Raw genomic sequence first — 12,580 nt, 5'->3', positions numbered from 1 at the left:
TTTGGAGACCATTTTCACTACTCGGTTTCATTATGGGAAATTAATTGGACTAGTGGAATCTTACATTTTATTGAAGGTATGTATAATATTAATTTATCACTGTACAGATATTATAATTAAATTTTTACTCCTGCAAACCTCTCCCTACACTCTCGCCCACTGTCATTCACACTTTTACCAGACGTATGATTAATATTAACATTTAGTCTTACCTGATGTGTTTGTAAAAGAAAAAACTATTAAATTGAGTTCCTGACTATTGACAGAGGTAACTCTTCTTAACAACCATCAGTATATATGTATATTACTGTACAGTGTTTATATAACTATTTACAGCTTCTCCCGGCCATTACTATCTTGAGTATCAGACAACCAGCCGTGGCAGCACCTCTCCACAACGAGCATCCACGCGGAAGGATAAGTGTTTGTCAGCTCGTGTTGGCCCAATGTTAATTGCGCTCACCCGTATTCTTGACTCTAATGCTTGAAGGATAAATCTATTGGGAGAAATACAGACATAAATGCATAAATATTCACACAAATCACACACACACAAAGGTCAAGCACAGACCAAATAAACAAACACAGACTAAACACACACACACACACATATGTTATAGCAACATACTGTAGGCATCAATCAATCTGTATACACCATTATATCTGAGGGTTGACAACCACAGTCCTCCACTCAAATGTTCTCGGGCTGTTTTTACCAATCATCTAAGGTTTTGTATCTCTCTGGGGACCAAGTTTTTAATTTCATTCATCCATCCCAGTCTCTGCCTTCCCCTGGCCCTCCTACCCTCAAACATTAGCACTCTTACTAATAATACTATGTAGTATGAGAAATTACCGTACATATATTGCACTTGAAACTTTACCTGTATCCAGAATATACAAACAATGATGACCCAAGCACTAACAGGCCATCACAAGCTGCCAGCACCTGTCTGACTTTCTCCACACGACCTCTTGGTACATTATCACCAAAGAACACTATATCGGGCTTCAGGATTCCTCCACATCTCTCACATGGTGGTACTTGAAAACTATTAACTTCATCCTGAAAATATTATGCAGTATTTTTATACATGACTTTAAAAGCCACTTTTCATATTAAAATTATGGCAGCACTTTGCTCACCTAAAAAAGTTTAACAGTAATTGCTCTACTTTTTAGACTAGCATGAAATCAATATATGCTTGTATTTATTATAAATACCAAAATTCCAAGTGTATCAAATACCATATGTATTCGTAAGCAGGGTAATTGGGCACATGTGACCCTGCCACACAGCTCACATGAACCTAGCCATCTAAGTTGTTCACTACACCACTCCACATCCCTGACACACACATTTATTGAGTTATATGCCTGAAAGGTACTATAGTTAGCCACTAAACAAGCAGGAATAGAATTATAATGGTAGTGATACACAACCCTCGCATAAAGTTGTGATAGAAGCTCTTCAAGCACAGTAAAATGATCATATTCACTCTGGACTATGTTGGTATACAGTAAACTCTTGATAATTCGGCATTTCATATAACTCGGCATGGATATGGTCTCAGAATGTATTTGTATAACTTGGGAAATGCTGAGATATGTAAAATTATTTGGGAAAATCTCGGCATATCTGGCAACCTGTATCACCTACCATGCCTCTGTATCACCCACCATGCATCTGTGTCACCTACTATGATGCTTCCTATCTTCACCTGCAGTGCTGTTAAGTGTTACTTTTTTACATTTAGTAATTACAGGAACACAAATATGAGTCAATAATTTTTTATTGTGTTTTTGTAGGAGGGGGAAAGCGCCTCGATAAGTCGGATTTTGGGATAACTCGGCAAGGCCAGAGCTACACAAGTGCCGAGTTATCAAGAGTTTACTGTATAACAGACCAAGTCCATCATTCTAACGGACTTTTAGCTTTAATGGACCGACCTTCCCTCCAATTAACAAGTTATATTGGGGGTTTACTGTATAATAATTCCCTGATATAAATGAACAGTATGTATAAGGTGCCACTAAGAGAGCTCGGGTTCTCAATTGGCTCAGCCATGTCAATACAGTAGTATTATCATCTGCTCTAATCTGTATTTTACTGACTAAATAAAAATTTTCAATATCAATACACTGCACCTAACTGGCTGTCAGGTGTATGAGACCTACTTCTACTGAGCAAAATTATATACAGTATACTGTATTAAACTAAATAATTCGAGAGGTTGTTTTGACTTCCTTAACTTATTTTACAGGGTATATGAAAATTGGTCATACTGTATACAGTATGTTTACTGAATTAAGAGCAAGTGCATGATGTCTCATGTTAAGGTGCGGTATATAGCTACCATAACCAGCAACTGATGACACAAAAAAGACCTCTTGTCAACAAACTGATCAGATCAAAGTAGGGGTCACCTGGGTCAGCTCTACGTCACCATCAGGACGTATCTCCAAGTACCGTGCAGACATGTGTTGGTTGCTGTCCCTCAGTTTGGTCTGGAAGCTGTGACGAGGCAACGTTTGATTGCAGCTCATGCATATCACATTAAAAGCTGTACCTGTTGATAAAAACTGACTCTTACTGCATGATTGATGATAGAATGTTCCAACAACCTATTATATTTATCAGTAAATCCAGGCATTCTCCAATTGCCCACAAACTCTATTGTCATTTCTTTCTCACATTTCCCCTTGGTGTGATTCTCAATCCTCCATAACTGATCCTTTATAATAACACAACAGGAGACCTTACTGGGGTTGTGTTGAGGTTGACCAACTGTACCATGTTATGCTACTGTTACTGTATCATGTTAAGCTACTATTACTGTACCATGTTAGGCTATACAATACTGTAACTTATAAATTAACACCAAAATCAAGATACCATGAAGTTCATGAACATGGTGACTCCCAGCTTTGTGATGCAGCCGATCCACATTTTGTGTCACCACACAGTGAACTTTATCCTTCCTCTCCCACTCTACCAGAGTTGTGTGTGTTACATTTGGTTTAAATGATGAGAAACGTGGCCATCCTACATAATTTCTTGCCCAGTAACTCTGTCGGGCTTTTGATGATTCCTTGAAGATCTGCAAAATAAAATGTTATTCGGACTTAAAAACATATACAGTATATGTACAGGTATACTATAGTATTTCTTTACTAAATACAAACAAAGAACTGTAAATTAATTTACAACAAAGTCTAACTAAATTTCTTGTTTCCCAACTCCCAAAAACAATGAATGGATAAGGAGTAATAGTCACTATGGTGGAAATTTAAACTATTGTGATACTGTACATGTTAAAAACTTTGATCAAAATGGTACATTGAATTTTACTCCTCGTACAACATCATTCTTTTGTTCCTGTTTCAGCTACTGGACTGGGTAACCATCCCACCAGCAGTGTTTAACATATTGATGGCCCCCCTCATACTACAGGCCTTCAAAGAAGGATTGGCAGATTTAAACCAAATGTGTTATTCTGGATGTACTTAAGTAGTCAGACACATTAAATTTAAATTTTGAGAGAAAAAGTATTTTCGGCCATAATCTTGATCTCACCGATTTTGCTTAAAATCTCAATATATGTACTCCTAAACATGCTGATTAAGGATCTGTTGACTTTAATTTTATATCTATAATTATTTGACCGAATGACGTCTTTTTACTGGAATGTAAAAACTAATGTGTTTAAACAGTAAGGTTGGTTTGTTATTAATAGTGAAGACATTACATATACTGTAGAGTACTGAGCACCTCTGGGTTTATCTGCCTGTACTGCATTATATGAATGAGATAGTGTGTGTGTGTGCATATGCAGAAGAGGGACAAGAATAATTTTAAATGACAAAGTTTACCTTCAAATGTACTGGCCTCTTGGTGCTGGTAGCATATAAGCCAACTCCCTCAGAGCGGTAGTCCGGGATGCCACTCTCCGTTGAGATGCCAGCTCCAGTAAGCACAAATAACTTTCTAGTACTGTCCATAAACTCTTGCATGCAGATCAGTGCCTGGTCTTGACAAGGTCTGTGTTTTGGAACATAGGCGAACTGGGTGCAACACCACCTGACAGTCCCACTTCCTTGAAATTTAACCCAAAAAGTACGACTTCTGAACATTTTTGTTTTCTGGGCTGAGTTGGGTACCTGTAACAATACTGGAAGTGAAGGTTTCATATACACGTAGAAGTGTACACTGTACATGCTGGCACTATAACTGACTGCAGTACTGTGGTATCATCTTCATCTCAGCTTTGATCATCTCCATCTTGAGGTACAGTTCAACATTCCTTAGCTGGGGGGAAATTTTTTTTAAAGAAATATCAATAAAATTACACAATGACACAGACAGTTATATAACTGAGGTAGAGGTTCATCATTTTAACCGAACCTAACTTAACCTAACCAAGAGTAAGTTGTTAAGACTGGAGGCCACAGCAAAATAATCACAAGTTACACCAGAAAACTTTGCAGTATAAGAGACAAATGTTTTTAGTAATAAGCAAGTGGTGATGGACAAAAGATATGTACTTTGTGATCTTAAATATTCTGTTGTAGTTATTCAAAAGGTCATTGTTTAAAATTAATTACTGTAATTTCAAAATTTAGACCAATATCCTTAACCAGCATGTCACGGAGTCACTTTGCATGAAATTCAAGCAAAAACTATATTTAGATCTTGTTTGGTGTTTAATTTTAGTATTTTAACCCACATTTTCCCTCTACTTCAAAGCCCTTCCCACTTTGAGCAACTAATATTGTTGTTAATTGGGAAGGTCTTACCATTTAAAATACTGTACTCGAAAAATATAAATTTGCGCAGGAAATGATAAAGAAGAAAATTTATCCTAAACTAAAAAATAATTCTTATGATAATGGCAAAAAATTTGATATACCTATTCGGATAAAAGCTAATATTGACCTTTGTCTGTTCAGTTTGTTTACACCGACCCACTGATTCTGAGCATACTCTTACATCCAGAAATAACGTATAATTACACCATAACGCTTCAACAAAGTGGCTTTAATTAGTATCAGATATCCAACTTAGTACTTATTGTTTAAAATGGCACAGGGTCCAAAGGCTAGGAAGTTAGGTAAATTAGGGTAACTATTCCTCCATTGGCTGTCCTCAGGTTTTGGTATGAGAATAGGTTTTTTTTTTTTTTCAGTGTGTTTTACTCAAATATGACCTTCATTTCTTGTGCAAATTAGCTGTTTTTGAAAAAAAAAATTAACATTTTCATTTTTATCAAACAATTTACACAAAAAATAGAGGTCAGATTTGAGTAAAACTCACCAAAAATGCACACAAAAGAAAATGTATTCTCATACCAAGGAACCAACCTACCTAACCTAACTTACAAGGAGGAGGAAATGAAGAGACAACTAACTTTAAGTGAAAAATATAACTTCAGGTAAACATGGCGGGGAACCTGCAGATAGCCAATGGACGAATATTAACCAAAGTTAGGTAGGTTTCTTTGGTTGGTTAGGTCATGTTCTATTAGGTTCCAGTAAATGTCGACTCTCTTAAAATACTTACTATGATGAAAAAATCATGTGGGAAAAAATTAACGAAATCAAACAACTTCTGGTGGTAGTGCTGTTCTCAGGTATTATCTTATGTATATATTGTACAAGCAACTAACTACTATATTACACCAGTCATTTTACGTAATAGGTACAGTACTACAGAACATTTAGCTGGCCCTCCATCAGTCTACACGTAAACATTTTTCTTTCCCCAATAAATATCTACAATAGCCTCATACCTACTGTATTATCTATTAAGTAAAATATATTAGTCTCATTTGTCTATTAGACTATTACTCACGTGATTAAAGAGGCGAGTTAATTAATGATCCTTTAATTAATTTAATAGCAGTGCAGCACCAGAGGTCAACAGGCCACCCTGGACGCTGATTGGTTGAGGAGGATGTTTATTTAAACAACTAGAATCCGGATTTGAGAACGAGTGAGTTAAATCCGGATTTATTATGAAAATGTATTAATATGCTGAATTAAATAGATACTTACTGTTTATAGAACCAAAATTTGATATCTTGATTATAACTTGTTCAAATGGCTTTTAGAAAATGTTCAAATGATTTTTAGAATATTTTAATTACTTTTGCAATGCTAATTACTCGCCACTTATGGGTTTTCGAGGTCATTTCTTGGTGCTTGTGTATTATTCTGGATGTACTTAAATAGTTAGGCACATTAAATTTTAGTTCAGAGAGAAAAAGTATTTTTGGCCAAAGTATTTTCTACTTTTCGGGAAAGTAGATTATCGACTTTTCGGGGAAGTAGATTTTCGAATTTTGGGGGAAATATTACCTAATTTTGCCAAGTAGATTATCATAGAAAACGGGAAATTTGTATCATAAAAAATGGGAAATATCTACTTTCCGGGAGAGTTGGTTATCTACTTTCCCGAAAAGTAGAAAATCTATCTACTTTTCGGGAAAGTAGATAACCAACTTTTCCGGAAAGTAGATATTTCCCATTTTTTATGAGAGATAAGAAGTTAACAATAATTTGGAAGATTCGGTAATTACCGTCCACCTTGGAGTAGTTCCGTTACACGAAGGACTGTTATAGTTCTTCGTTTAATAAATCAAATTTTTGTACCTACTTGTCTTGCTCAACCTTAATTAATTATGGTTATAGCACTAGGTTTAATGATAATAATAACTGGAATGTTCATCGTGGTGAAATCTAATTAGTAAATTTTACTTCCAGCGTCTTGCTGGGTGTTGACAGGCTGAGTCCGGAAGCGTCAATATGGCTTCGTGATGCTGTATTCTTCTCCTCATGTATAATAAAAGATTGTGATATTATATTATCCTGAGTCTTATGCATGATATAATGATATTTCATTATATACACCATACAAATTCAAATTTCACAACATAATTTTTGTAGACTTAACAATTTTATCATAATTTTCAGCATTTCGGAAACGTGCAGATCTCAATCATTTTGTTTCTAAACTTGTACAAACTTTACCGTTTAAAGTATACTATTTGTTGCCATGTTTTTGGCGACATAACAAATATACCCACTGACTTTAACGTAAATATTAACACAGAAGAAGTTATCAATACATATTTGTGCTTATACAACATATAATAAAATGGCTAACTAATTGCATAGTTCTAGTATGTTGCTAACCTCGACGATACACGACACATTCTCTCAGTTAAGAATTAATACATAATGGTAAACCAACTTATTTAAATAACACATATTTGTGTCAGCAAGAGCCTGGCTTCTCCGTCCCTCCTCCCTTGGGTCGCTGGTTCAAACTTTATGATTCGGTTGGTTCGAACTGTTTCGGTCTGGATCGACTGAACGTTATTAACTTCGATCAAAAAAAACTCACCCGACGATTTAGTTTGTTTCCAGCAGCTCAGTGTACAGGTGACTGACTCGGTGCTCTCCACTCTCGCCTCCACCCCTACCTTACAAGACTTATTATTTGTGTAAATTGTGTGTGTATACGTCAAGACGAACCATGGCGGGAGTGAAACAGGTGAATTTATGGCGGATGATTTATTAGACGTAAATGTGGGCAGCTACGGGTTTTGTTGGCGATAATTACGGGCTATGGATAAAAGGAGGTAGAGGGCGACGGGGAGAAGGAGAAAGAGAGATCATTAGCGCACAAAAAACAGGGGGTAGGATATTATCGAGATAAAGAGGGTAGAAGTTCTTGAAGATGACGGCATTTATGTCCTCGCAGTTTTGGAGCTGATGTTCCGTCCAGGTGTGGGTGTTCACGAGTACTGTACCATGCATGTAAGGCTTCACTGTCGCCTCGGGGACAGTGGTGAGGTGTGTGTGTGTGTGTGAAATTTATGTTCGTAAATTATGAAGAAAAAAACATCGATAAAGGGAAGGTATTGTTGGCGTAGGAAGGGAGGGTATTGTTGGCATAGGAAGGGAGGGTATTGTTGCCCGTAGGAAGGGAGGGTAGTGTATTGTTGGCGTAGGAAGGGAGGGTATTGTTGGCGTAGGAAGGGAGGGTATTGTTGCCGTAGGAAGGGAGGGTATTGTTGCCGTAGGAAGGGAGGGTATTGTTGGCGTAGGAAGGGAGGGTATTGTTGGCGTAGGAAGGGAGGGTATTGTTGCCGTAGGAAGGGAGGGTATTGTTGGCGTAAGAAGGGAGGGTATTGTTGGCGTAGGAAGGGAGGGTATTGGTGGCGTAAGAAGGGAGGGTATTGTCGGGGGTTTACCTAAATAATGCCTAATATCTTGTATATACAGTACAGTATAGACCAGCTACTACTACTACTACTACTAATATTAATAAGGCGGGTAGTATTATGCATTTGTTAACAGTAGAAGCCTGTAATTGGCCTGGGTGTGTATTGTAACGAATTATGGTACAACCTAAACCATTACATTAATTTTATTTCTATATAAAACTTAATTCTTAGTGATAAATCTGTACATGCCAACAAAGATGTGATACCCATAAGAATAATGAAAATTTAGTTGGTTTACGACACAGTAGCGACCATAGTCGATCATTACGACAGTTTGCTCTGCTCGAGTAGCCAAGTCACACATTACTGTACTTTGTATATAAAACATCGTATTCCTTTTAGATTACTAGAATAGATGGTTATAAAATACTCTAAAATTAATAACTATTTAGTTTACATACTGGTAATGAAGTCTAGTTTAAGTTTAATGTGATTTAAGAAGGAATTTTTGTTTTAATTATCGTACAGCATGACAGGTGAAGACGGCTGGAGTCATTCGAGTTGTTGACCTGTCGCTGTTAGAGATATCATCGGATCACCTGAAGATTAGCCCCCCAGCCTATTTCACCTGATTACTAAACCCCTCAACTCTACGTGGAGTATCTGAATGAAATATTATACGTGTCGTACCGTAGCGTAGCCGTTAAGTTGAAATAAGCTGGGTGGAGGTAATATTCAGGCGATACAAATAAGCTAAGATCGAGCTAATACTTGTTATATTATGGGAATTACCGTACGAGAAAATAACATCCACTAATAGCAGAACAGTTTCACAGAAGCATATATTAACTCACCAACAGACAGCAATAATGTAGATAATCTTTCAAAGTAATATTTTCCAATAACTTAACTTATTGCACAATCCAAAATTTTCGTATCCTTGAGTTTCAGTTTATTCGGACTCACTTTTACTGGTCCGTACTGACTCAATGTAAATCTCTTTTCGTACAAGAGGTTTTTCACAGTAACTATATCTATCTATCTATCTATCTATATCTATCTATCTATTATATTCATCGTGTAAGCCAAACGATGGCAGACTCGTATTTGTTGGATAAATGACCAACAACTCTCTTGACGTTAATATTCGTTCTTGCTTTGTGGTAATAATAGCTGTACTATCCATGGTCAGCTTGAGTTGCTTCCCAGTTGAGTATCCATCTATACTCGTGTAACCGTCTATCTATGTATATATATTATTCAACTATGTATTAATAATGTTTTGTTTTCAGTCATTTTGATTTTAGTTTAACCTTTTATCATCATTTATCTCCGGCTTCACATGAATTTGGCTGTTGTTGTGGCAAGATGTATTTTTACTTTAGAATTTGTTTAATTATAGTTTAAGTTATCTCGTTGTAGAAAGATTTTATGATAGCGGTTTTCTCGTGTCTTTATATTTATTTTTTTGGGTTGCAGTGTCTGAAATGGTGGAACTGTGTAGCAGACTTGGGCCAACGGAAGTGTAGTACAGTACTGTGCAGTTTGAGGACGTCATAAAGGTGGACGTTCATTTCACGAGTGGTGTAGCAGCTTGAGTGGGAAACAAATGTGTAGATGAGACATGGAGTTTTGTTTTACATAAAAAAAATAATACATTTGTTTGACAAATAATGGACTATCTTTACATAATTCTTTTATTGATTTACCATCATTGTTCTTCATGAGGTTTAGTAAACTATACAAGTCAGAGTTATAAGAACACGAAACCTAACAAAGCAGCATAAACTTTGCTTATATTGTTGATTTGTTGATCATTTAAGACGAAGTCATTCTACTCGACATCAGTTGAAAAGAAAATAATTTAGTTTATATTTCATAGTACTGTACTGTATACTATCTGAGTGTTGACACTTATTTCTGAAAATTTGTCTTGGCTTTTTTTTATCAGGTTACTGAGCATCAGTTAGCCCCCATGTGGGTGCCACCTGTCACACTTAAAGCCATTGGTATGTATAATATGCCTTTTTTTGGAGAGGGAGGATTTAAAAGAGAAATCGGGACCAAGAAAGAATAGATCATGTTAGTAATAATAGTGTAGTTGGATCCTTGCTCATGATAGATACTTGTGGTATATTTTGTATAGAAAAATATTATTGACTTGTTAATTTTATTACTGTGCAACCGTAGCTGTCATGTACAGGTTACAAATATATTTATTTTAATTGTGATGTAGCGGCTTTACTCATTGTAGGGGATATTTTTGAACAGGCTCACTCAACTTTGGCTCATGGGTGAAAAAAAAGTAAAGTTGATAACTTACAATAGTTAGGGCTTATAAGTATGAGCTTGTCTCTGAAATGAAAGCTGACCTGAAGTGGGCTGTTGTAACTGTATTTTGGTCTGTTCAACCTTATAGAGAAGCAATGAACTTCTGTACTGTATTTATAATGATGGTCTTATTCAGTACACCCATTATTTATTGGTGTGAAGTACGAATGAACTTCACATTCAGCTTGAAATTCAATATTATCACTTTGGGTCAACTTTTACAACATTTACAGTATATAGTACCAAGTATATGAATCTTATCCCTCAAATAGAATCTTGCTGATGATACTAGTTGATTTGAATACTTATAAAATCTAGTAATGTGAAAGACAACTGACTCTGAATCATAGGTCCATGATTCGATTGCGGGGTAATTAGTGGTCGTAATGATGCTTGGAAGATTTTAATTACACCTTACCCGATGGTGCCCCAGCCCAGCATTACCCCCAGCAAACCACGCCTGCGCCTCCTTCACCAGTCTGCCCACCGTTGCTACTTGCAGCACCACCTCGTCCACAACATTTCTTGGTGCCGTCTTTTCATCCTCAGGTACCCACTGCTCTTGGTCCTGCTCCTGATGATCCTGCACCTGGCCCTGTAGACCCAGACATCCCACCCAGCGCCCCCGAGGACTTCGCATCTGCCGCGAGAGAACCATCACATTCCTCGCATATTCCTCCCACCGCTCACCCTTCTCATATGTACAACCCTCCCACTCCCAATGCTTTTCCTGCTGATTCTCCCACAGATTATGAGCCATTCGACGGAGTTGTCACTCAGCGGCCGAGTGGTTCGCACCCCTTCCTGCCATGCCTCGCACGTGGGATGCGATTATGCTTACAAGAAGCATCCTGCAGCGCCCGGAGGGGAGGGGGAGTATTGTATTGGTTAACTTTCCCTACAGGTGCTTGGCCTACTCGAGCCACCCTCCCTCACTGGCAGCTGTCCTCACCATCAGCCAATCGGCAGCGCCGCTCACACCACGGCCTGCATCCTTGAGTAGGGAGGATTGGATAAATACCCCCCTGCCTCGCCGTAAAGGTCATTCTACTCCGCCTTCTCCACCTGACAACACCAACTCTCTTGAAGCTCCTCAACCACACAACTCTCCACCAACCTACAGCATTGTATATACAATATACGTTGGGTTAAGACAATTTTGAGTTTCCTTTCTCACCTCCATCCTGAGTGCAAGATTTCCTTTAAGTTGCATGTGTATGTGGACCTAAAAGAGAAAATAGACTAAAGTGCACCCCAAATACAGGCTCCAGTGCTCTTGAACATGCTGGTTACGAATTTATAGTCCACAATTCGATTGCGGGGTAATTATTGGTTGTAATGACGACTGGAATATTTTAATTAAAGGGGCCCCATGGGATTACCAGGGGGCCATAGAGGAGTACAAGAGGGCTTACCATGCTTCCATGGGACTACCGGGATGCCCCCTGGGGCCCTGCCAGGCCCCCAGTGGCCCCATGGTATTACCAGGACCAGGAACTCGTACTACTACCAGGGCCAAAGGCCCCAGAGGCCCTAGCAAAGCCAGGGGTCAGAGGTCATCCCAGGAGTGTGGGTGCTCCCATGGAACCTCCTAGGGGCGTTGGCGACCCCAGGAGCCCTTCCAGGGGCGGTAGTGCCCCCAGGGGCTCTCCCAGCGATGGTGGCGCACCCAGGGGCTTTGTCAAGAGCGGCAGCGTCCCAGCGGTCCTCCCAGGGGTAACAGCACCCGTAGAGGCCCTCCCTGGGGCAACGGCGCCCCAGAGGCTTCATCCTGATGTCATATATATTGCATGAGTCCAGCAATCCCTTACTTAACTGTGATTGGTGGACTAAAATGTAAATCCACCAAATTACAGCCAATAGGAGAACAGAGCAATCAGTCAGCACAACACCCCAACTTATGTTTTCCTGTTGGAAATAAAATCTACTTTTCATTGTTCAGGTTGTGATGACACTAGAAATATGATTAAAGGTATATTTATTTATCGTTATATCTCTCAGATATATAAATAGTGCAA

At 38.3% G+C, this 12,580-nt stretch overlaps 1 protein-coding gene and 1 long non-coding RNA gene across 3 annotated transcripts; one reads left to right on the top strand and one right to left on the bottom strand.

The window, feature by feature from the left end:
• Positions 1 to 53: 53 nt before the first annotated feature.
• LOC121868337 (NAD-dependent protein deacylase Sirt4-like) lies at positions 54 to 5,950 on the bottom strand. Of its 2 annotated transcripts, none has more exons than XM_042368836.1 (6): positions 5,852 to 5,950; positions 3,874 to 4,309; positions 2,897 to 3,101; positions 2,428 to 2,570; positions 885 to 1,066; positions 54 to 497 (listed from the first exon to the last, which is right to left on the bottom strand). In XM_042368836.1, the coding sequence occupies exons 2-6, from the start codon at positions 4,216 to 4,218 to the stop codon at positions 365 to 367; spliced, it is 1,008 nt and encodes a 335-aa protein (XP_042224770.1). In that variant the 5' UTR covers positions 4,219 to 4,309; positions 5,852 to 5,950; the 3' UTR covers positions 54 to 364. The 2 variants fall into 2 exon arrangements, with proteins under 2 accessions (XP_042224770.1, XP_042224771.1); XM_042368837.1 differs by having other exon boundaries at positions 3,874 to 4,161; positions 5,852 to 5,938.
• On the top strand, positions 5,855 to 10,170 carry LOC121868338. Its single transcript, XR_006089377.1, has 3 exons — positions 5,855 to 5,992; positions 6,763 to 6,836; positions 9,711 to 10,170. It is a non-coding gene; the product is annotated as an uncharacterized LOC121868338 (long non-coding RNA).
• The last annotated feature ends 2,410 nt before the right edge of the window (positions 10,171 to 12,580 follow it).

This window comes from Homarus americanus, unplaced genomic scaffold, assembly GCF_018991925.1.
Source record: "Homarus americanus isolate GMGI-L3 unplaced genomic scaffold, GMGI_Hamer_2.0 scaffold19318, whole genome shotgun sequence".
Lineage (NCBI taxonomy): Eukaryota > Metazoa > Arthropoda > Malacostraca > Decapoda > Nephropidae > Homarus > Homarus americanus.
Note: the sequence above shows the minus strand (reverse complement) of the source record. Positions and strands in the feature narration are given on the sequence as shown.

Bases quoted from the DNA above. Each gene is read 5' to 3' on its own strand.
- LOC121868337 (XM_042368836.1), bottom strand. From the start codon at position 4,218: ATGTACAGTGTACACTTCTACGTGTATATGAAACCTTCACTTCCAGTA. The intron at 1,067-2,427 runs GTGACCCCTACT...TAATATTTTCAG, and splicing joins GTGACGTAGAGCTGACCCAG to GATGAAGTTAATAGTTTTCA. The intron at 498-884 runs GTAAAGTTTCAA...TTCTCCCAATAG, and splicing joins TTTGTATATTCTGGATACAG to ATTTATCCTTCAAGCATTAG.